At 47.5% G+C, this 24,638-nt stretch overlaps 1 protein-coding gene across 3 annotated transcripts in view; it reads right to left on the bottom strand.

The window, feature by feature from the left end:
* The window catches only part of LOC118207425 (RNA-binding motif, single-stranded-interacting protein 2-like), a 24,961-nt gene extending 2,117 nt beyond the window's left edge, over nt 1–22,844 (bottom strand). Inside the window, exons 1-10 of one of the 3 annotated variants that reach the window (XM_035380988.1) lie at nt 22,519–22,844; nt 8,704–8,870; nt 5,461–5,519; nt 4,451–4,542; nt 2,670–2,821; nt 2,224–2,303; nt 1,953–2,062; nt 1,182–1,228; nt 663–756; nt 526–576 (exon numbers count right to left, since the gene is read on the bottom strand). In XM_035380988.1, the coding sequence (XP_035236879.1) occupies nt 526–576; nt 663–756; nt 1,182–1,228; nt 1,953–2,062; nt 2,224–2,303; nt 2,670–2,821; nt 4,451–4,542; nt 5,461–5,519; nt 8,704–8,870; nt 22,519–22,590 (924 nt within the window). In that variant the 5' untranslated portion in view covers nt 22,591–22,844. Of the gene's footprint in view, nt 1–525; nt 577–662; nt 757–1,181; nt 1,229–1,952; nt 2,063–2,223; nt 2,304–2,669; nt 2,828–4,450; nt 4,543–5,460; nt 5,520–8,703; nt 8,871–22,518 lie in introns of all 3 variants that reach the window. The other 2 variants (XM_035380987.1, XM_035380986.1) reach the window with 2 other exon arrangements.
* Nucleotides 22,845–24,638: the final 1,794 nt, after the last annotated feature.

The raw sequence follows: 24,638 nt of genomic DNA on the forward strand, positions 1-24,638 counted from the left end.
ACAATACATGCCAAGCCAGATAAAATGCACCATAAATGAACAAACACAGGCAGACACGCAAACCACATGAACATGAACAACAATGAATATACACACACACAGACAGACAGGCATGCAGACAGAAAGGCAGGTCAGAAAGAGACAGTGTAGACAGATCAATACGGTGCGGTTCAAATGTGATGTGCTATGATAAGAAGCACAGATATAAGCTCACACACACACACGCACGCATGCACATACACAGACACACACACACACACACACACACACACATAATGTTCTCTACGGCACCTGAAATATTTCACACAGATAAGTGGCTTACGACTCAAAGGCAGACAGTCAGATTTACCTTACCTGTGCACACACACAGACATACACACACACAGACATACAGGTAAGTGTGTGATGGAGGGGTGTGTGAAAGGGGGGGGGGGGGGAGGGGGAGGGGGAGGGGGGGGTAAGGGGCAGAGCCAGACTGCAGCTGGGGTGGGGTGGGGGGGGGGGGGGCTCTGTGCCCAAACTCACCGCTGGCTGCATGAGGTACGATTGGTGATGCATCCAGGAGGGGCTGTGCACCTGCAGCAGAGGGCACAAGTGAGCAAAACAGGACGCAAGCCAAAAACCAACCGGGCCTCTCTCTGAAGGTACTGTGCTGCACTGACCTGGTAGGAGGAGACAGGAGACTGCATGTAGGGGGAGAGGGACGTCTGAGCGATCATCCGGTTAGGGGTGATACTGTACGGAGAGGAGTAAAACCTACACACGCACACACACGCACGCACACGGACATACACAAACGCACATGCACGCACACACACACGTGCACAGATGAGTACACACATCATAAGAGAATCGTGCTTTGGTCCTTTAAATGAACAGCTGTTCGCTCTGCAGTGATGAATATGAGTATGTACCTGGCTGGTCCCCAGAATGTATTTTTAGCGTTTAAGGAAAAAAAAAAAATTCCTGCAGATGTTCAGAGCACGGCTGCTAAAAAACCCAGACAAAGGCTGGCTTATGATGCTCATTAGCACGCAGTCCCACAGAGCCCCTCCCCTGAGGGTTACCCCCAAAGCCCACCCCCCCCCCCACACCAGTCTTCACCAGGTACGTTAGCGTAGCGCCAGTCTGTCGTTACACTGTGTTTCTGTGATTTTTATCTCGCCAGCACATGGACTCACCCGTTTTGCAGGGCCGCTGTGGGGTCATACGTTAGGGTCACACCTCCCTGTGAACACACACGCACACACAGGCGCGCACACACACACACACACAGATCGCTGATAAGGCTTTCGTCTGCACACACTGCCTGGCAGCACACTGTCAGTCATTAGAAAGGGCTGCAGTGTGTCGAGCTGCTGTAGCACACTGGTCTCAAACCCAGAGATTCATATCTCCTTACTTACTTTCAGAAAACGCCTGTAACTATGACTATTGGACTATATGAAAGCTAGCCATGAAAAACATTCCAAAACTGATTGTTCATTTTAATCTGTGAAACGTGCCGCTCATTTAAAAAAAATATTATTCATTTCAGCAAATTAAAACACGTGAAATGGTTCAAGGGTAACACATTCCAGCAAAAGTTCAGTACCAGGGCAATATTCCTCACAAAAATGTTTAATTAATTTCAGCAACTGCTGAGCTAAAGCTAATTGAGATAAACCGAAACCCTGAAAACAACGGCGTTAAATTGAACTGACATCCTAGTCTTCTTTTCCCATTTTGGGAACAATAAAAATTCTGTACAGTGAGAGTCACTAGTGAAGTACAGTGAAGGGCTGCGAAGGTCTGTAACCACAGGTCTGTGTCATAAAATGTTCCCCTACTCAGGCACTGCCATTAACAAAGCTGAGCTCTGGTCACTCGACCAAACTGTGAGGTCACAAAGACCAAACTGCTGAGAGCCAATCGGGGGGCCACGCAGCCCTGCGCACGTCTGACTGACTGACCGTGTCCCCGTCCCTGGTCCAGGGTCTGCCGTTCTGCAGGTACTTCCCCGGGTTCAGCCGCTTCTTCTGCCCCCCGTCCGCAAACTTGCACAGCAAGGGTTCCGAGGGCACTGCGGAGACACGTGCGCGTCACACACAGAACCCAGAATCGGCCAATAGGAACGACTGATCTCACATCGGCTGGATGAAACCATCCGGCTGGGGAGTTAACGCAGACACAAGAAAAAAAGTGTGCAGTTACAATTGAAATTTTTTTGTAAAAGTGTCTTGCCTGGTACTCCGGGCGGAGTCTTGATGTATTTGCCATTAAAATGCTGAATTATGGCTTCACACTTCTCTGTGGATTCCATCCTGTGAAGACAGTTAATTTGGGCGGCTGTTATAACTCTGTGACATCATAAAGTGGGTTCAGTGGATTTCAGTTCAAGAGCTTAGAATCACAGACTTGGGTCACGACCATAACAACCGTCCTTCCAGTGTTCACACCACACAATAACCATACACACGTGAAATTACATTGTCCAAATTTGAACATTAAAAAGCCTGTTCAATCACCTAGATGAAGAAAAGGCACGTGCATTTTCCCACTTTTGAAATCTTCATGTTCACAAGGATTCTATCCATCCACCAACTCCCACCACCAATCTCCATGTGATGCTATTGCGAGCACCTGCCACCGGGGGGCAGCAGAGTGTGTGTGTGGGGGGGGGGGGTTACCTGGCGAATCCCACGCCGCGGCTGCTCCCATTGCTGTCCCGCAGAACGCGCGTGGAGATGACCTGGCTGAAGGGCTTCAGCATGGCCTCCAGCTCGTGCTCATCCATGGAGAGCGGCAGGTTGGAGATGTACAGGTTCGTGGGGTCCTGCTCCTGTTGCTGGGACACAAGAAGGGTGGGGGAGGGATGAGGGTTGTTTGCAGTTTGTTGGTTGTATGCTGTGATGTGTGTTGTGCCTTGGAGTAATGCCCTAATGGCATTTTAACTGTTATGGCTAACAAAGTGGACTTCTTACTTAGTTGGGACTTCAGAAGGGGGGGGGGGTATTAAGTGTAAATTTAAAAAAATAAAAATAAAAAACATTTTTTCATATGTTAATGACAAATAATTGTGTGGCTTTCAGAGTGGAACAGGACAGCAGGTGGAGATGTGCAGGTTTTGCAGGGCTTGATCCTGTTGCTGGGGGGTGGGGGGTGTTGGGAGGCTGTGAGGGTATTTGATTGTTACCAACCGCTAGGGGTATTTTGGCTTTAAGAAAGAAAACATTTCTGTTAAAATATATAAGGGAAGGTTCCCTTAATAGTTTTTTCTTTTTTTGCAAAACAAAATGGATTCCTACTTGTTTGGGTTTATGGAGTAGTGACTGAATTGACATTAGATTCCCCTAAATTCTTCTTTAAAAAACAAAAAAAACGAAATATTTCAGTTAGGTAAGAAATGTGAAACGTCACTTTAAAGATCTTACGGTGATATAAAGGAATCTGCTGCGTTCCCTATTTTAACATAAAAGCAAAACCACGCCACTGACTGGCTGCCTGCAGCTAGAGAGAAGACCAGGTACACCGTCAGACAGAGAGAGAGAGGGGGACAGGGAGAGAGAGGGAGACAGGGAGAGAGAGTTAGAGGGGGGGGAACACAGAAAATGTATTATGCTAGCAGCAAATTATATTATAGCTTTTCACAAACAGAGGGACATATTTATCTGGGTACTGGGTATATTTGTACGCAGGAGATCTGTGTTTATGCGTTCAATTGTATATGTTATTTTCTGTGCTTTTGCACCAGAGGATGTCATGGCAATAAAGTATTTTGAATCTGAACTTGAATTTGAGAGGGAGAGAGCAGGGAAGAAATGGAGGGAGAATGAGAAAGGGAGGGATAGAGAGAAAGGGAGGGAGAGAGAGAGAGAAAGGGAAGGATAGAGAGAGAGAAAGGGAAGGATAGAGAGAGAAGTGCAGTGCGGCTGTGTTTCAGCTGAACCCCCCCCAGGGAATACCTTTCCTCTCCACAAACACTCCTCCCTGCACAGGGGGACAAGCACATCCTCTGTGTGTGTGTGTGTGTGTGTGTGTGTGTGCGTGCGCGCGTGGGTGCACGCATGCTTGCAATTTTTGACCAGGTTCAAGTCTGGAAACTGAGATTGACATGACAAAACAAGCATGTTATGGTCAGTTAACCATTTCTTGGTCTTTTTAAAGTTTATTTTAGGTTCTTGGATCCATGTGCAGCTAGCGCCTGTAGGTATTTCGTACAATTTAAGGTACAGAATCATATGAAGAATGCCAGGCCACCCCTGTTGACACACTCGCACACACATACACATACAGACCCACACTCACACCCAGACACACACATTCAGGCCCTCCCAAGTTCCTGCTCCGTCTTATCTCCAGGCTATGCTAGCCGAGCGCTTTGAAGCTTCCTATGGCTGAGAACAACCGAATGGCGAATTACATCCAACACAGCACACAGGCGGAGCGTCAAAACGAGTTCAGCTCTCACCTTGGCCATCTGGGCCTGGACTCCACTGGTCTTCAGTGCGGTCACTGCCTTCTGCGCAGCAGAAGGACTGTCAAAGTCGACAAAACCATACCCTGCAGGGGACACAGGGGGCTCAGTTACTCCCTATACCCTACAGGGGGCTCAGTTACTCCCTATACCCTGCAGGGGACACAGGGGGCTCAGTTACTCCCTATACCCTGCAGGGGACACAGGGGGCTCAGTTACTCCCTATACCCTGCAGGGGACACAGGGGGCTCAGTTACTCCCTATACCCTGCAGGGGACACAGGGGGCTCAGTTACTCCCTATACCCTGCAGGGGACACAGGGGGCTCAGTTACTCCCTATACCCTGCAGGGGACACAGGGGGCTCAGTTACTCCCTATACCCTGCAGGGGACACAGGGGGCTCAGTCACTCCCTATACCCTGCAGGGGACACAGGGGGCTCAGTCACTCCCTATACCCTGCAGGGGACACAGGGGGCTCAGTTACTCCCTATACCCTGCAGGGGACACAGGGGGCTCAGTTACTCCCTATACCCTGCAGGGGACACAGGGGGCTCAGTTACTCCCTATACCCTGCAGGGGGCACAGGGGGCTCAGTTACTCCCTATACCCTGCAGGGGACACAGGGGGCTCAGTTACTCCCTATACCCTGCAGGGGACACAGGGGGCTCAGTTACTCCCTATACCCTGCAGGGGGCACAGGGGGCTCAGTTACTCCCTATACCCTGCAGGGGACACAGGGGGCTCAGTCACTCCCTATACCCTGCAGGGGACACAGGGGGCTCAGTTACTCCCTATACCCTGCAGGGGACTTTTCTGCACCCCTACTAAACACACACCGTGTTAGGGGCCCGATGTTTGGTCAGGCAGTGTTGTTATGACAGGGCGGTTACATCACGTCACACCAGCTGACCCCAGAGATGCAGGGCTCATAGTGCACACACTGGGCACACGGCATGCAGCGTTTCAGCACCCTGTCGTCACACCCCCATAACATGCCACTGACCTTTGCACTTGTTGGTGGTCTTGTCCAGGATGGCCTTGGTGGACACGATTTTCCCGTATCTGTAAAAACACAAGCATCAGCTAAAATGTTTAAAAATAACAAGGAGGGCAGGGTTAAACTGTGTGTGGGGGAAGAGGGGCGGAGTTCAACAGTGTGTGGAGGAAGAGAGGTGGGGATAAACAGTGTGTGGAGGAAGAGAGGCGGGGATAAACAGTGTGTGGGGGAAGATACAGAATACAGAACCCTTCCAAATACTGTGCTTCATTGCACTTTTCGAAGGCCAGTCTCCTGGCTTTGCCTGCAGTGTAACCTGATTGTTCTCTCTGTCCACCACTATGGCTCCGCCCCCATGGCCTGCTTCCAGCCAATCAGGAGTAGAGCCGAGCCACACCAATACATTTCCTCAGGGATGCTTGTAAACATCCACCCTGTTACTGGCATTGAGACATATCGATTAGGGAACGGCACCAGTGATTTTCTAACATTAAGACCATCTCTGTTATCACATATTTACCTGGGCAGTCCCAGACACTGGTAAATTTAAGTTTGTAGTTAAAGTGCATTTTACCCTGAGGCCACAAAGACAAGAAGAAGAAGAAGAAGAAGAGTTCACATCCCAGCCAGAGCCTTCCTCTGTGGAGTTGCGATGGATTGGCAACCTGTCCCTGTGTGTATTCCTGCCTCTTGTCCAATGCAGGCTGGGATAGGTTCCAGCCCCCTTGCTTACAGGACCGACGAAAAACAAATAAACTCAGCATCGCTTTTCATTTCCTTGGTGAATTTCAGCTGATGCCACCAAGGAAAAGCAATTCCAAGGCCACCGCTAATACTTGAAGGAGCCCTGATCAGCTTCCCTGAATTCTAGACAAAGGCATGCAACTTCAGCATGAAAGAGTGCGGCCAATCAGCTACTTCCTTGGTAATGACATCACAAGGCATCCACCGCATGAGCCCCCAGCTCCACCCACAGGAGGGACGAGGACAGGTACAAACAGGTGAGCGAGGGGGACACAGCGAAGGGGGAGGAGGAGCAGTGTGAGAGGGGGGCGGGTACAGACAGGAAACGGACTGAGAAAGTTCCAGAGACGCTGTCTGGAAACAGGCTTTTTTAAGCCTCATTTTATTACCTGTAGAAGGAAATGGGTTGGTGTGTGTGAGAGAAGGAGAAATAGAGAGAGTGCATGGGCAGTGCCAAGCTTTTGGAAAGTCTGGCTTGGCTTAGGTTTTCCACACACACACCTACACACACACACACACACACACACCTACACGCACGCACGCGCACACACACACACACACACACACACAGACACACACACACACGTGTATAGTACGGTTCACGGCAAGGCTCTTGAACACCTGCAATATTATCAGGCTCCGTCTGGCTCTCCATCAGATTACGGCTAATTACTCCTCGTCACACAGACTGCACACCATTCCAAAATCCAGAACCCCCCCTCGCCCCCCAGAACCCAAATCCTTGTGGCTCAGCTCAGGAAGTGTGAGTTACGGTTCATATACGCACAAAGAAATGCTTTCAACAATGAATCATTCCTGAAAAACAAGACCAGGCTGGAGCAGCTCGATTTATAAAAGAGAAACGGGAGTATAAGGACCGGTGTCTGTGAATGCTGTGCGTGAACCTACGCATTTCATTACACTGCATGCATTTAACAGACACTCTTATCCAGACAATGTTCTTTACTGAACAAATTCAGGTTAACCCCTTAAACCCCACTTAAAATCCAGGGTTTTTTGTAAGAATCCCCCCCTGACTTAAATAAACCCCATTATCTCCAAAGTTATAAACAGTACAGACAAGTATTCAAAGCATTCAGTGTATTCTGTGTGTGCATGTGTGAGGTCTATATGGACATACTGTATGGTGTGTGTTACTGAGTATCTGAGAGAATTAATACTGTGAATAACAATTTTAGGGCCGTGAGTAGATTAATAGTATGTGAGTGTATTAACATTGAGAATGTGAGTGTAATGATATTGAAGATATGAGCATAGGAATATTGGGTATGTCAGAGTAGCAATATTGAGGATGTGAGTGTAGTCATATTGAGGATGTGATACTAGGGATGTGAGAGTAGCAATATTGAGGATGTGAGTGTAGTAATATTGAGGATGTGAGTGCAGTAATATTGAGGATGTGAGTGCAGTACTATTGAGGATGTGAGTGCAGTAATATCGAGGATGTGAGTGCAGTAATATTAAGGATGTGAGTGCAGTAATATTGAGGATGTGAGTGCAGTACTATTGAGGATGTGAGTGCAGTAATATTGAGGGTTTGAGAGCAGTAGTACTGCTGTGTAGAAGCAGCTGTGTATTTCCAGCCTGCAGGAAGAGGGGTCAGATCAGGACAAGTACCCCCTCCCCCCCCTTTTGGCCTTTCCTCCCCTTTCCCCGGTCCCTCCCAGCCTCTTTTCCCCTCTCCTCGCTCCTTCCCTCCCTCTCTACACTCCTTTAGCTCCACCTCTCTGAACTCCTCCTTTCCCTCTCTTCCCTGTCTTCCTTCCTTGACTCTCACAGGTTTTTCACAGGTTTTTAGCAGATCCTTTTCAGTTTTACACTGACCTCTCCCTCCACCACTGTAGCCCCACATGCTCAGTTTGTGTACCCATGTTCTGTACACACCTCTGTATTTGACCTCACTCACTGGCATTTAGCATCTCATGATAACCATGAGCCTGGCAGAGATAAACCAGCAAGAGCCACCCCCACCCCCCCCAACCTCCATAACCCCCCGGAGCCCAGCATAATGTCCTGAGGAACGCATTCTGCTCTCTGATTGGGTGTGTGAAACCCCCGCTGGTTTTCTGATGACTCAAAACTTCCATGCATACATTATCTCAGTTCGAGCACCACAAGCATTCCACCAGTGATCTACAGTAGAAATACAAACTTATGGCACCACATCCCCCATTGTCTGCACATTGTAAATACAGCAGTTTATATATAAAACCATCTAAGCAAAAAGCTAGAAAGGTCTTTGAGTCACCAACAAATAGGCAACCGGGAATATAAGCACTTTTTCGACCGGGCAAAGATGTCATTTTTCTAGCACATGGACCCACTTATAAGTTTTAAGGCAGTAACAGCTTCACAAATGCATCTCCGCAAAGGGAGAGATCCCATTGGCCAACATGGTGTGCGCCAATCAAAAAAGAGGAAAGAACCCATTTAAATATATAAGTCAAGAAATAGCGAGTTAGAGAAGAGAGTCACGTCACTCACGGCTGACATAGCTTGACCAGGTCCTGGTCTGTGGTCCCCGGGTGAAGACCACGGATGTACAGGTTGGTTCTACTCAGCTGTTCTCCTCCCCCGTTGCTGCTGTTGCTGCTGCTGTTGGTATTGGGACTGGGCAGCGCCATCTGCTGGTGGGAAGACACATAGGCCTGCTGCAGGGGCAAAAAAAGGAAAACCGGAAGTTTAGGATTTGGTATTCATCTGATATTTGAATATTCTAAAGCTCTCCAAAAACAATTTTAAACAATTCAACCCTGGCGCAGATTATTTCTCCCCCAGACATGGTAGACAAAACTCAGGTCTGTGCGATTAAGGCCTTTTTGTGAACAGACTTGCACACAGGAACCGGACGTCTGACCAATTATAGCCCGTCTGTCACCAGGTGGATATATAACCGCCCCTCTTTTTAAACTTCTCCCCTTCTCTCACACAGCCAGGCCCTTTGTAAAAGAGACTTAGTCCTTTTCACCTGAAGAGCACATTTCAGTTTTAAATTGTTCCTCTAGTCTGCCCCTTCCACCTCAGCTCATTTTTAATAAGAGGCTGTGATCTGTATGTTTCCCCCATCTGAGCTGCGCAGTCACTCTGCAGTCCCCCAGCTGAGCTGCGCAGTCACTCTGCAGTCCACCAGCTGAGCTGCGCAGTCACTCTGCATTCCCCCAGCTGAGCTGCGCAGTCACTCTGCAGTCCCCCAGCTGAGCTGCGCAGTCACTCTGCAGTTCCCCAGCTGAGCTGCGCAGTCGCTCTGCAGTCCCCCAGCTGAGCTGCGCAGTCACTCTGCAGTCCCCCAGCTGAGCTGCGCAGTCACTCTGCAGTCCCCCAGCTGAGCTGCGCAGTCACTCTGCAGTCCCCCAGCTGAACTGCGCAGTCACTCTGCAGTCCCCCAGCTGAGCTGCGCAGTCGCTCTGCAGTCCCCCGGCTGAGTTGCGCAGTCACTCTGCAGTCCCCCAGCTGAGCTGCGCAGTCACTCTGCAGTCCCCCAGCTGAGCTGTGCAGTCACGCAAGTGCAGACACCCGACAGGTGACCTCCCGACCCATCAACCTAACCCCCACCTTCTCTGGACTACCAGACACAACCAATACTGGGGAAGGATGTGGTACCCGGTTGCAGGGCGTGTCCGCACTGGTGCCCAGCACCTTAGCAGGATGAACCACCGGAAGCCCTATAACTCCCACTGGAAGTTAAATAACAGGTTAAGAAATAAGAGTAGCAAGAATGGTGGGAAATGCTGCGTGTTGGACAGACACACATCCTCCACTGCTCTCACAGCCAATCCTCCATCTTCTCTCCTCACCAGCTGCAGTGGACAAGTAGCGAGGCCTAAGAATGTTCTTAACTAAACATTCTAATGCTGACGTAACAATCGCTTCTGATAACTGAATGCAATGGAGTTCAAGAACACTGACTTAGAATTTTTTAAAAAGCATTCCAAAAGACCTGCTCTTCAAAGGGTTAAGACACTGCCAGGTTTACAGCCCGCTGCTTTGCCGCTCTTGTTCATTTCTGCAGGCCAGTTTCATTTGTGCGGCTCTCCAGGAAAATCATTCCAGCGCTACGCTACGGGGTTTTTTTTAAAAGGGTTTCTCCTCTTCTCTGTGAGGTGGGATGCAGCTGCAGCGGCCATGTTTAACAGCAGCTCTTCAGAGCGCGGTGAAGGTGGGGCTAACCGGCGCTCCGTGGCAGGAGACGACGCTAACCCCTTCGCGCTAACCCGGCTCCGTCTTCCTGCAGGGTCGCCCAGCACAGCGAGCGGCCCAGACTTCTTTCACTTCTGCTTTCGGATGTTTCCAGCGAGTGACATCACTCACACTCAAATAGCTCAAAAGTCATCGCCTCATCATCCCTGATCTTCTCCCTTTTTTGAGGTGATAGTTCACGGACGTTTTTTCAAAATAGTATTTCAGTTTTTGCGTATTCGTTTTACTGGGTTTTTATATACAACAAAGAATTCTTTACAAGTTTAAGTTTAGAAAGACCTGCTGGCTTTAGAATGGAAGTAAAGGGGCATTCAGGGTTTTTGCGGTTTAAAGCAAGAAATTACACTCCAAAGCACCCTGTACAGTGACATTAAGCCTATTGCATGTGTATATTACCTGATTACTCTTCAATATTTATTTTATTTATTTATTATCCTTTATTTAACCAGGAAGGTCCCACTGAGATACAATATCTCTTCTGCCAGGGAGTCCTGGTAAAGATGGCAGCAGAAAAGTAAAAGTTTCATATTAAAAACATACCAAAAAAAACAGAACAGACATACAAGGATCAGGAGCTAAAAGGCACTTGTTGTTTTGCTTAATCTTGTTTTTGGATGGAACTATTTCCTATGATACAGCCTGAGATTGTAGCACTTAAGAAAAGCACCAACATGATATATAACTGGGTGTTTATGTACATAAATGTGAACAAATGGTTGTACAAACTGCTCTGGGGTTACTTAAATTTTATGTTCCTGCTTCAAACCACAAACTCGAAAAAGCCCCCATACCAGCTGTTATAAAAACAGCAGATCATAAGAAACTTCTAAATCTACAATATCCTTCATATCACACAAAAACAGTCCAGGCCAATCCAGAACATCCACTAAAACTGAACTAATATAAAAACTCCAGTAAGTGAACCGCTCCTTTAGATCTGTCAGGCCACATGCTATCCCCTGAGTCTCTGCTTGAGAAGACTTCTTTTTTAGCCATAATCTTGACTCCACCATTTCCTAAAAGACTTGCGTCAAAGCAGGATTTTTTGTCTATTCAGCAAAAAGCCTCTGCCTCTCCTTCCTCTTCTTCCTTCGTGCACATTTTTGCATCCACTGCAATCCCTCATCAACACAGACACACAAAGCATAGTTTACTTGGCTTAGAAATTTCTCAAGCTGTTATTCAAACAGATTATTAAAAATAAATATTTGTGCACTAATTCTGACATTCATTCTCAGGTAAAGGTGAGGTTTGCAGGTAAGATTAGTGCTCAGGTAAAAGTGAGGATTGTGTTCAGGTAAAGGTGAGGACGGTGCTCAGGCAAGGATGAGGATTGCGAACAAGTATAGATAAGGATGGTGCGCAGGTAAAGGTGAGGATTGTGCTCAGGTAAAGATGAGGATGGTGCTCAGGTAAAAGTGAGGATGGTAAATGGACTGCATTTATATAGCGCTTTTATCCAAAGCGCTTTACAATTGATGCCTCTCATTCGCCCAAGCAGTTAGGGGTTAGGTGTCTTGCTCAAGGACACTTCGACACGCCCAGGCCGGGGTTTGAACCGGCAACCCTCCGACTGCCAGACAATCGCTCTTACCTCCTGAGCTATGTCGCCCCGAGGATGGTGCTCAGGTAAAGGTGAGGATGGTGCTCAGGTAAAGATGAGGATTGTGAACAGGTATAGATGAGGATGGTGCGCAGGTAAAGGCGAGGATGGTGCTCAGGTAAAGGTGAGGATGGTGCTCAGGCAAAGGTGAGGATCGCTGTGTGAAGGCATGCGTGTCCAGCGTGCAGAAACATGGCTTCTTTAGGTCCTGAACCAGCGGCACTGCCAGAGTAAGTCTGTCCCCAGTTTGCTGTGGGAGGCTGCAGTTTGGAATACCGGGTTGCCTGAAGTCAGCCTCACACACAGCACATTCCTGTATGATAAGGAGGGCACAACATTCCAGCCCAGACACGTTCCCCATCGCCGGCTGGGACCCCCACAGACTGCGGCTCTCCTACAAAGGCCACGGGCTCTTCCCCTGGCACCAGCAGCACCTTAGGAGTCCTTTCACTGCATCTTAAGAAAACAGCGGGCGAGCCTTCACGTTTGTAATGCGTCCAAAGTGATTTCAGGAACCGTGTTCACTGTGTCACTGTGTTTCTCCTGACACTTATAGCAAGGCAGCACAATGAACTGTGAACTGACCTTTAACTCACGCCTCGCAAACAAACGCCCTCCTCGTGATCATGTACAAGCTGTCCGGTTTTTGTTCCTATTTTTTTTATTTTAAAGCTGCTGGCGTGGAAGCTTGGTGAGGCCAATTTTCCCTAAAAGATTACAAGCATGTTTTTTTCATGTATTCAAGCAAGTCATTTCAATAATATTGAAAAATCTACACTCATTTCATGTGAATTCCAGTAGAACTGTACACTGATTAAAAGTGAACAAGCACCCGACAGCTATCCATCCCCCTTCCAAAAATCTTCAGGCTTTAGTAGAATGATAGGCTACAGACATTAATAAATAATTAAGATAAATGCTTTATTTAGCCATTCTGGGAAACTAAGAGATGGAAATAGATGAAGCTAGGCTACATCTTAAAACTTATGGCCTGAGTGACTTATGGCCACTAAATGAAGTTAACCATTCGTTACACTTGACAGCGGTTCTAAACCAACACAATTTAAAAAGCGTGATGGCGACAGTTAAGCACCCAAACGCACAATGCTCACTGGAGAACACATATGGCTTCTCCATTTGCTCCGATTTGTCATTGTATGGATCCTGACAAGCATCAAAGGCATAGGCTAGCCCAAAATAATTCCAGCATAAAAATAACGTTGTTTTGCGCCATTGCCACTGTGACAAACACTAGAGGACGCAACAGCAATCAACAGGCCAACAGCACAACATGTTGGCTATACGCACTTTTACCCTTTACTAAAGCAATTTATGATTTTTTTTTGAGAAAATATTTATCATTAAAAAACATTTTCTAAACAATTATGAGTCTGCTGGCGAGTACTTGTTTGCTCGTATAAACACATCACCCCTAGTGGTAACACCCTTACAGACAGAGCATGCAGGCAGATTATGTGCAGATTGTGCGTGATGTGTGAATATGCCTTTACTGTGTGCAAACCCTTGCTAAGAGTATGACTGGTGTTCTGTGTAGGCACAGAAACAGGTAAGCAGAGGTACAGGAACAGATACACAGGTACATGAACATATAGATATAGGTACGGATACAGGTAGATTAAGATTAAGATATAAGTAGAGGTAGAAGAGGAACGGCTCTGCATCACGTTTATATAACACGCCTGCCAGTGCTCACAGATAATCCACCCTGACGCACAGCCAGGTGTACAGCAGAAACCTGGGGGGGGAAGGGGGAGGGGCTGAATGATGATGTGACAGAGACAGCAGGTGTAGGAACCCAGAGGGGTAAAAAGACAGGTGAGACCAGGACAATGTACCGGAGAGAACCCATGGGAAACGCAGCATGTAAACACACTGTACACACACCCCGAGCACGCACACACACACACACACACACACACACACACAAACACACACACATACAGTGCCCTCCAAATCTATGTTGAGGATAAGAGTGAAATTAGTCATCTTTACTATATACATTTGGATTTGAGAATAAAAATTGAATGTGACAGTACAGACAATCAGCTTTTATTTCATATTTAGATATGTTTATATTCACTCCCCCCCCCTCCCCATTTTCAGCTGTGCAAAATTGTTGGAAAGTTGGATGACCTTACAAAGAAATCAAAGCAATTAAGTCAATAACTGCATTACGTTTATGACCCACTGACATCAGCAAATGTTTGCTGTTTTCTTTGGAAATGGCTTTCCAGGCCTTCACTGCAGCCGCCTGCAGCTGATCTTTATTTCAAGGGTTTTCTTTCTTCAGTCTTCAGCAAGGGAAATGCATGCTCCATGCTCACTTTAAATCAGTTGACTGACATGGACAGTACAAAACTTGACGAATGCTTCGGTTTCATAGGCAGTATGTTTGAGGTCATTGTCTTGCTGCAGGTCATTGTCTCCTCCAATGAGGTTGGAGGAATTTCTTTGTACGTAGGCAAACAAAATCAGTCAGCGCACTTCCAAATTCATCTTACTGCTGCCATCCTCCATTACATCATCAGTAAAGATGAGTGAGCCTCTTCCAGAAGCAACCTTACATGCCTCAGCCATGACACTACCGCCTCCACATGGTTTATTGCTTTTGCAAGACTTGGCAAACTGTTGCACTTGACGGGGCCTGCTTCTCTGTTCTCCCAGCTCACACACTAGCTGCTGTTCAGCCATGATTAGCTCTGTCGTCTTCAAGATGCGCAAATCTAGCAATTCCAACACGTGCCTGGTGGACTGGTCCAACTTCTGGGGCACTTTAAGACCACGATCGCAATCTTCACCCTTATCCGCCCATCCAAACTCACAATCCACCCCCGGTTTGCAATCGCAGATTCACCTTTACTCACCTCTCCCCTAGAACACTATCCACCCTTCCATCTTTACCTCTCCCCTAGAACACTATCCACCGCTCCATCTTTACCTCTCCCCAGAACACTATCCACCCCTCCGTCTTTACCTCTCCCCTAGAACACTATCCACCGCTCCATCTTTACCTCTCCCCAGAACACTATCCACCGCTCCATCTTTACCTCTCCCCAGAACACTACCCACCCCTCCGTCTTTACCTCTCCCCAGAACACTATCCACCCCTCCGTCTTTACCTCTCCCCTGGAACACTATCCACCGCTCCATCTTTACCTCTCCCCAGAACACTATCCACCCCTCCGTCTTTACCTCTCCCCAGACCACTATCCACCCCTCCATCTTTACCTCTCCCCAGAACACTATCCACCCCTCCATCTTTACCTCTCCCCTAGAACACTATCCACCGCTCCATCTTTACCTCTCCCCAGAACACTATCCACCCCTCCGTCTTTACCTCTCCCCAGAACACTATCCACCCCTCCATCTTTACCTCTCCCCTAGAACACTATCCACCGCTCCATCTTTACCTCTCCCCAGAACACTATCCACCCCTCCGTCTTTACCTCTCCCCAGAACACTATCCACCCCTCCGTCTTTACCTCTCCCCAGAACACTATCCACCCCTCCATCTTTACCTCTCCCCTAGAACACTATCCACCCCTCCGTCTTTACCTCTCCCCTAGAACACTATCCACCGCTCTGTCTTTACCTCTCCCCTAGAACACTATCCACCCCTCCGTCTTTACCTCTCCCCTAGAACACTATCCACCCCTCCGTCTTTACCTCTCCCCAGAACACTATCCACCGCTCCATCTTTACCTCTCCCCAGAACACTATCCACTCCTCCGTCTTTACCTCTCCCCTAGAACACTATCCACCGCTCCGTCTTTACCTCTCCCCTAGAACACTATCCACCCCTCCGTCTTTACCTCTCCCCTAGAACACTATCCACCCCTCCGTCTTTACCTCTCCCCTAGAACACTATCCACCCCTCCGTCTTTACCTCTCCCCTAGAACACTATCCACCCCTCCGTCTTTACCTCTCCCCTAGAACACTATCCACCGCTCCATCTTTACCTCTCCCCAGAACACTATCCACTCCTCCGTCTTTACCTCTCCCCTAGAACACTATCCACCGCTCCATCTTTACCTCTCCCCTAGAACACTATCCACCCCTCTGTCTTTACCTCTCCCCTAGAACACTATCCACCGCTCCATCTTTACCTCTCCCCAGAACACTATCCACCCCTCCGTCTTTACCTCTCCCCTAGAACACTATCCACCGCTCCATCTTTACCTCTCCCCTAGAACACTACCCACGCCTCTGTCTTTACCGAGAAAACATCTGCACGGACATTTCAGAGATTGAGGAAAGGCAGGAGTTTCACAGAAAGAGAAAAGGAGGAATGGAGGAGGGGAAAGGAAACGTGGGGGGAGGGGTTCCTGGAAAGCAGAGTTTTATTAATAACAAGAATTCTCCTCTCCCCACACGTCCCTCCTCCCAGCGTAGAGCTGGAGGTCTAAATGTGGGGTTTTACTCCCCCCCCCCCCCCCAACTGTGTAAGTGAAACGCTTTTCACTACCATCCCCCCTCCCAACCCCAACTACTCCACTTCCCAAAAATCAAACACGCCCCTCGGTCATGAGCCAATTGTTTGAGGCCAGAATTCCAGGAATTCCAAGGCATTAATCCCTGCAATTCGAGCCGGGCCCAGGCGGAGAGGCAGGGGTGGGGAGGGGGGCAATGGAGGAGTAGGCTAGCGCTTTCCGTGTTTATTTATGTAAGGTTTTCATTAATTCATCAACATTTTTTATAGTATTTTTAATGCATGAATATACCATATAATCCACAGTGCCAGAAACCTGCAGGCTAAGACCTTGGGGAAGGCCTTAAGGTGGTTCTGAGAATACTTGTGGGTTGAAACCAAGCCAGGAGACTCCATGGCAGCTGCCTAACATGTTGCTTACCACTGACCAGTAAAAACCAGTGCTGTGTTCTTGTGCATGGATGCACTCCCACAGCTCCAACCATGCCAGCACCTACTCCTGACTGCACCAGTACTGACTCCCAGTCACACCAGTACCCACTCCTCACTGCAGCCAGCAGTACCCACTCCTGACCGCACCAGTACAGAATCCTGACCGCACCAGTACCCACTCCTGACCGCACCAATACCGACTCCTGACCACACCAGTACAGAATCCTGACCGCACCAGTACCCACTCCTGACCGCACCAATACCGACTCCTGACCACACCAGTACAGAATCCTGACCGCACCAGTACCCACTCCTGACCACACCAGTACTGACTCCTGACCGCACCAGTACTGACTTCTGACTGCACCAGTACCCACTCCTGACTGGACCAGTACAGAATCCTGACCGCACCAGTACAGAATCCTGACTGCACCAGTACTGACTCCTGACCGCACCAGTACTGACTTCTGACTGCACCAGTACCCACTCCTGACTGGACCAGTACAGAATCCTGACCGCACCAGTACTGACTCCTGACCGCACCAGTACTGACTTCTGACTGCACCAGTACCCACTCCTGACTGGACCAGTACAGAATCCTGACTGCACCAGTACTGACTCCTGAGAGGGAGGGAAACTGATGACACAGAAACCAAGAACTGAACCCGGAGACTGTGAGACCCCTTCTCCCCTGCCGAAGTTCAACCACTGTGAGACACTGCAGTTCCTTTTGTGTAAAATAATGACTCGCTCATCTATAAAAACTCACACTTGAGGGCAAAAAAAATTAATAATATCAATTATCTGTTATTGAATGCAGGGTTATTGGGCTCACCTTCATGAATATTGATGCAGAAGAAATTAGAATGAGAAAAAAAAAATTTTTAATGACACATGATGAATTTTATTTTCATCCTTTTGTTAATTCACAAGACATAACCACGTCCAATTCAAAAATGCAATGAGAGCTAGTGACCTTACAGCAGAGCGCTTGACTAACCGAACACTGTGATCCTCCATGGAGATAGTCTGAGCTGGATACAGTTACGGGACAGGCCCCTTGTCCCAGCTTGTAACCTGGGTTTAAGCACAAGCCCACTCTCGGGGGGTGGGGGGGGTGGGGGGGTGTTTGCACGCGGGTCCTCGTTTGTGGGTAACACACGTTTAAAGCCAATCTGTCAGGGTTTCCGTCATCGGGTGAACATCAGCCTGCTATCGAGACGCCTCCGAACCGGTTCTCCCGCTTCTGACTGACAAGGGAATTGTGGGTACGGCCTGCGCTTGGCCCAAAAAATCACTGCGCTCAAACACTGTTTAAAGCTGGTTTCCCGGGAGACCGTGTGGCCCCAGTCCGTAGGCGAGCTGGCTTCCAACCCAAATACGAACCCCTTCAGGCAACAGGAGGGGGATTCCCCGCCATGACGCTATCTGTATTGTGACCCCCACTGTTGCCTCTCTGCTTCCCCTTTGTCAAAATGAAGCAAAAAAAAAAGAAAAAAATACATAAGGAGGATGACCTATCTGCTGTCTTTTTTTGTTGTGGGTGTGTCTTCGAAGCTTAGAAATGAAGGCGCACACCCAGGGGCCACTGCTGCTTGTGCTTCTGTGAGTGATTCTTTACGAGGGGGCCCTGATCTCACCAATATTACCGTGACATTACAGCGCCGGAGCAATAGCATAAAAGTATTACTGATACTTGTCATCCCTTATGAAAAGGGTCCCAAACCACTGGCTCTTGACTCTGTTCTCATTTTGAAATCAACAAGCAATTAAGATCCAAGCCAGGTGAGGTGAGTGACCTTTGCAATCCATTGCCTTTCTTTATGCTTCCCCCCCCCTTTTCTCCCCAGTTTGGAATCCTCAAATCATATTCATCACCGACTGACTTGGGAGGGCAAGGACAAGCTTGAGCTCTCCTCCAAAGGACGCTTTACCTCACCGCTGTTTGCAAGTAGGCAGGTCAGAGGCGCACGACAACACACTGCCATCCCAGCCGACAGAAGCACTCCCATCACTGGGCAACAACAGCCCCAACTGTGGGGCTGTCGGCCACAGTCCGCAGTGGCACAGGCTGGACTCAGTACCAGCCTCTGAGGTCCATCCACGCACTAGACCACCAGTGCCTTAACAGAATGAGCCACCCAGCAGATCAATTCAGGGCTGAGTAACAACAAAAACCAGCTTACTAGGACCAAGGGTTCAGGAGCCCATTACTTTCCAGGGCAATGGACAGCATTTCCATGTTCAGCAGTTTGAGCCATTCCAGGTCCCACTAAAAGCATGTTACTGTACTGAATGGAGTACACACCAATAGTAGTATAGCCTAAATGCCAATAGCCGGGCTCCAAACAGCAACCGGACAGGTTTCTTGTGAAACCTGGAATGGCACAGACTGCTATGTACTAAGATCGTAATGAACAACGCTTCTCTGGTAGAGGACATTAAGCGGCTTGAAGGGGGGGGGGGCAGGGTTAGTATTAGCCAATCCAGTTAGGAAACTGCAGCTTACAACCCATCTGGTTTTGAGATGACCTCCCTCATAATGAAACGACTCACTTTCCTGGAATCGTCTACCATCCTCTGTCTCCTGAGCGAGTGATGGGAGAGAGACAGAGAGAGAGAGTGACAGAGAGACAGAGAGAGACAGAGAGAGAGTGACAGAGAGAGAGAGCGACAGAGAGACACAGAGAGACAGAGAGAGAGAGAGAGAGAGAGAGAGAGGGCAGTTACGAGCTCACCGCTGAAGCACCCCGTTTCTACCCTTGGTCCCCAGCGAGGAACAGGAACCGGCCCTCAGGCTCCACGTGTGGAGTAACACCCTGATCTCACCGCACCTGCTCACCCTTTCAGCCTGTCCTCTCACCCTCGTTTCACCGAGTCCATAAATCCGCTTCTGAACACGATCTCTCTATTCTCTCTCTCCCTCCGCCCAGCCGTTGTCCAAATACAAAAGCAGAGAATTACCTCTTATTCCTCAGGCCCTCCAAAGCCCCCACCCTGCAGTCCTTTAAAGCCCTTTTACATTTTGCTAAACAAAGGAAATTGTTGCCCTGAAGCTAATTAACTAATTTATTTAATTAGAGCTCAGCCTGAAATGCAATGGGGACTTAACACCTCCCAGCCCTCCCAGCAAGGACTGCAGCTGAAACCCCTGATATATGGGTCTGGAATTCTACTAGAAGTAAAATAAACTTCAAACATAAAAGCAGGTCTACGAGAAAATATAACATGTCAGCCTCTGTGGATTTCTAGATGGATTCTTCCTGGGCTGAACTTCTGCCCGATTTCAGAATCGCAAGCCAGTGGATCACACAGTACATCAACAGTCCTTTAATCGGGAACATCCGTTTCTTGCCCAATAACAAGTGTAATCTATGTCGCCAACACAGAGGGAGTATCATGTTATAGGCGGGGTGGGGGGGGGGGTTGGGGGTTGGGTGGGCAGATTCCTTTCTGTCTCCGGTTGTACGGTGTTACACAATTGTGTATTCCTCCCTATAAATACCAATGCTATCATATCCTTTTTTTTGACAAACCACACGTTTCCATTCTCTCCCAAAAGGGGAGAGGTTTCGCGCACAGATACAGATGATAGGAAGAGTCCGACAAAACCGAATCTGTGCTGTAGGTAGCCTGAAAGAGCTGGTGACGTAGACGGTTAATTACATGTTCCTCGAATGCCTGGAATGTCGAGGCAGGCCGCCTGATGCGCGCGTTTCTCGCTCGGGTGTTCGCGCGAAGGAGCGCACACTGTGCGTCTGACATTATCCATCTCTGCGATCGCATTTCCACGGCCTTATAAATCAGATTCACGGTGTGGAAAAACAAAACAGAACTGAACATACAGTTTAAACGATCCAGTGCGTGGGAAGGACAGCGCTGCCAAACACTTAGGGGAAAACATAGGCTAGATATTAGTCATGATTTGAAAAGCATATCGCATGTTTTTTTTTAAGCATTACGCCGCTTCATTACGTTCGGGAAGTGACATTGCCTTGTCTCAGCTGAAACCATATGATGACCACAGGCAATTATTCAAATTATTCTATCGGTATATTAATCACCACCTTATCAGTCAAAAGAACCAAGACGAACAACTCTTTCTGAAGGGAAGCGTGGACGTTCAGTCAATGAGCAGTCGCGCAGCAGGATAAAATAACTTTTACTAATGTTTCGAAGCATTGGGCCATTTAGGTTTTTCACAGTGAAAATGTATTCATTGATTACAGTGTATTCGTCTTAATTTAATCAGGAACATTTCGGCCGACTTCAACCAAAATTATGACTATGAAAGACTACGTTTTCTAGTCAGGAAAAAAAAAACTTTCGCCACAGAAATCGAGATGCCTAGCCTATTTTGTTTGCAACTATTCCGTATCATTACAGATAGCTTTTTTTAGTTTGTGACATGACATAATTGCGTAATGTCTTATAAGTTATTCGATCCGCAAATAAACCCGCAGCCTATATTTCTTTTAGAAGCCTATAAGGCTAGTTAAACTTTGCGAACTATCAAAGTTCTGAAATGGCTTGGGTTCCGCATAAGCAAATGTATGGCAACGATAAAGGCCTTACCGTTAATTATACAAAACGGCAACGTTTACAAATACTTGGAATGGAACCGTTTTCTCATATGACTCTGCACGTGTATGTTTTTATGTGAAAAAAGCTTTTGGAATGTAGATATCTAGACAACATAGACAAGCCTACGGTTTTGATCAATACGCAGTTTTATTCCTGCAACTCCAGGCACTAAGGTGTTTTCCTCCCATGAGCTAAGTTGATAAACAAAGCCAGTGCTATTTTGAAGCCGCTCAAAACACACCATAAAACCCAAAAGTAAACAATAGGGGGAAAAAACAAGGGCCTTGTGTGTTGTGGAGCAACCGTACAAATGTTAAAATTGTAACATTTCTGTCTTTGATTAGGAAAAATGAACAATTCTCCCCATCACTGATCGTTGCTGTGCCATTCCTATTCCTAATTCCGGCAAGAAATTATCGTGTCCCGTCATCGCAATGGGATATTTTAGGGGTGGGGCGATTCGCTTGACTAAAAAAACTTTGGCAAACTTATGTATTCTGCGAAAACGCGATTCTTTCTCACCTTCAAAGGCACCGCCGTTCGTGGTGCGAAGCGGGCTAGTAATCGATTACTTTAAGCTCGCAAACAATTCCTTCTGCTTCCATTACGACCACAACCCCCACCCTTCGGCAGGCTAATGGGCTATATTATTTACACCATTCGCTTTACAACTTCATTCCGTTTAAAGTCACTTTCTGTTGACAGACACGAAAACCCCGAAAACACGCAAAGATCCGAACGGGGCTATAAAAGCGTATGGAACAGCAACATGTAAATGTTCATACTAGGCTACTGTATAAGCTTCAGAGGCTACAGAACGGTACAGTAGCGTGAGCGGCTGCGGTCTCCAGTCGATCGCTAGCTGGATACACTGCTACGAGTAGGCTACTGAAGTTGCTTTTCTGTACGCTCCGCGTTCAAGGACACTGCAGCTTAAAGTCACACAGTCGTACTGCCTCAACAGATACAGGAATGAGCTCCCGTTTACCGGCCATGAGCGACAGAAGGATGCGAGTCGCAAGGTTGCATTACCTTTTTGCTGTTTCTACTGTTATAGCCGTTGTATGGGTTGACTCCTGTCCTTGGTGGAACGGAGAGCAGCATTTTACAGTCCTAGCTATGTCCGGAGTGGCGAATGCAGCCAAGGCAGTCAGCTGACGTCAGCTCGGGAAACTCGGTTTGGAATATGGGAAAGCGATTTGGGGTACTGCTGTCTCCGCTGCTGCCGCCGCCGAAAAGCACCTTTAGACACGCCTGATTTACAAAGCGCACAGCCAAAGCCATGCACTCTGTTCACTGAATGGACTCTTGTAAATACTAAGAGCGTTTCTTCAGACAGGACATTTAACGGGCTTTTTTTTTGCCTCGGCGAAAAGTCAACTCTTTCGAATCTGATTGGCCTCAACAGCCCATATGACGCATCTAAGCCTATCAGAAATGAATTTATTAAGCGCATTCGTTGAATAAAACATCTCATTTGTACTGTAGTTTTTGCTGGTAATATTGTGATTAAGTCAGTGTGTAGAATACATCCTACTCGACTTGGTTTTTCAATTTACAAGTCGTCTCTTGAGCGGTGTAGCGCTACGGAAAGGCGGAACTTCAGGCACTGTACATTTATTTTTAGATAATTAATAAAGAGTACTGGCCTATAGGGCTACTGGCTGGAGGGAAGGAATGGGCTAATGTGCTGGCCTATCCATGAAGTGCTTTGGCCTTGGGCCAATGAAGCAGCCGTCTTTGTTGATGGGCACGTGTTTGATTTTAAAAGGCTTTTATTAATGGAGAAAATAGTGAAGTATTGATTATGATCTTCAAGTACAAAACAACTGTCTGACCCAGCCCTGATTTTTTTTGAAATAGTGAAATAGCAGTTGATTTCTCCGGATGGAGATAAGTCTTAATAAACCTCTCTGTCACTCTGATTATTGTTCAAATTCTGTACTTGTGTCAATATTTCAATATTAATCTCCATTTCCATAGTTTGCTAACTGTTGTAAATAAATATGCTAGTAGTACGGATTTGACCAGTGTTTGCAGGCGTTATGTGTGTCACGCGCAAATGAACGGCGCACTCAGGGACAGAAGTTTTGACAACAGGCTTCAGCGAACCCTGTATTGCAGCCTTTCAGTTGGTGGTAACAGTGTTTGGGAAACCAACAGGCATGTTGCTAAGCAACGTAACACCTCCCTGACGTCCTGACTTTAGCCTCAGTGCGCACTGATTAGCCCCTTGGGCAGTGTGTGTGCGCGGGAGTGTGTAGTCTTCTCTCTGTGTATTTTTACCACAGTACTGTCTGTATCACCGTGAAAACAAGTAATATAATTACTTTGACCGATAAAAGTCGCTTCATAGCTTGTTCTTTCAGATAAAAAAGTAGGCGAGAAGATTGAGGGGTGGTGAAAACCACAAATCCACTCCAGCCATTTTTTTAAAAACTCATGAGTTAAATTTCATTTTATGGATTGACTGAAACTGAAATGACACTGCTCCTAACCCTGCATTTCTGACACCGCATCATGGTTATTCTTCGAGGTGCTAAAGTGCTTCATTCATTTGCGTGAAAAACGTAGGCGTGAAGTTTAGACATATATGTTCACTTTCTGTTTACGTTTCAGTGTTCCAATAACTGAAACCTTGTTTTCTGTACAGCCTCATAATCTAGAGAGTGCTGGCAGAGAAATGTCCGAGTTTAATCCTTGTCGGAGTTCGTCTGGTTGATGCAATCGTTTTGCTTTTCAAAATAAACATAGCAGCTGATTGCGCGTGTTTTTAAAAAGGAAGCGTATGGGTTTCAAATGTTGATTATAAGAGACTCTTGGAGTTGATTTGATTGGGTGGTGACGCGTGACTGACTACAGCGCGCTCGAGTGAGCTTCATATAAAGCATGGCATCATTTAATCTGCGGCTGACGGGCTTGCGGCTTGGGCGCGGATGTCCAGTCGCTTTCTCCCCGTGGAGTCTCACGTATACCAAAATGAAATCAAGCAAAGCACAGAAAGAAATAAAAGTATAAACCCCCGCACGCTACCTTATACCTCCTTGCTGTCCCAATCACACATTTCAAAACTTGAGGGAACAAGGAACTGCAGTGAGGACTCCAATTTTACAGAATAATTTACCAGATTTTATCCGGCCTCTGTCTGTGTA

This window comes from Anguilla anguilla, chromosome 11 (assembly GCF_013347855.1).
Source record: "Anguilla anguilla isolate fAngAng1 chromosome 11, fAngAng1.pri, whole genome shotgun sequence".
Taxonomy (NCBI): domain Eukaryota; kingdom Metazoa; phylum Chordata; class Actinopteri; order Anguilliformes; family Anguillidae; genus Anguilla; species Anguilla anguilla.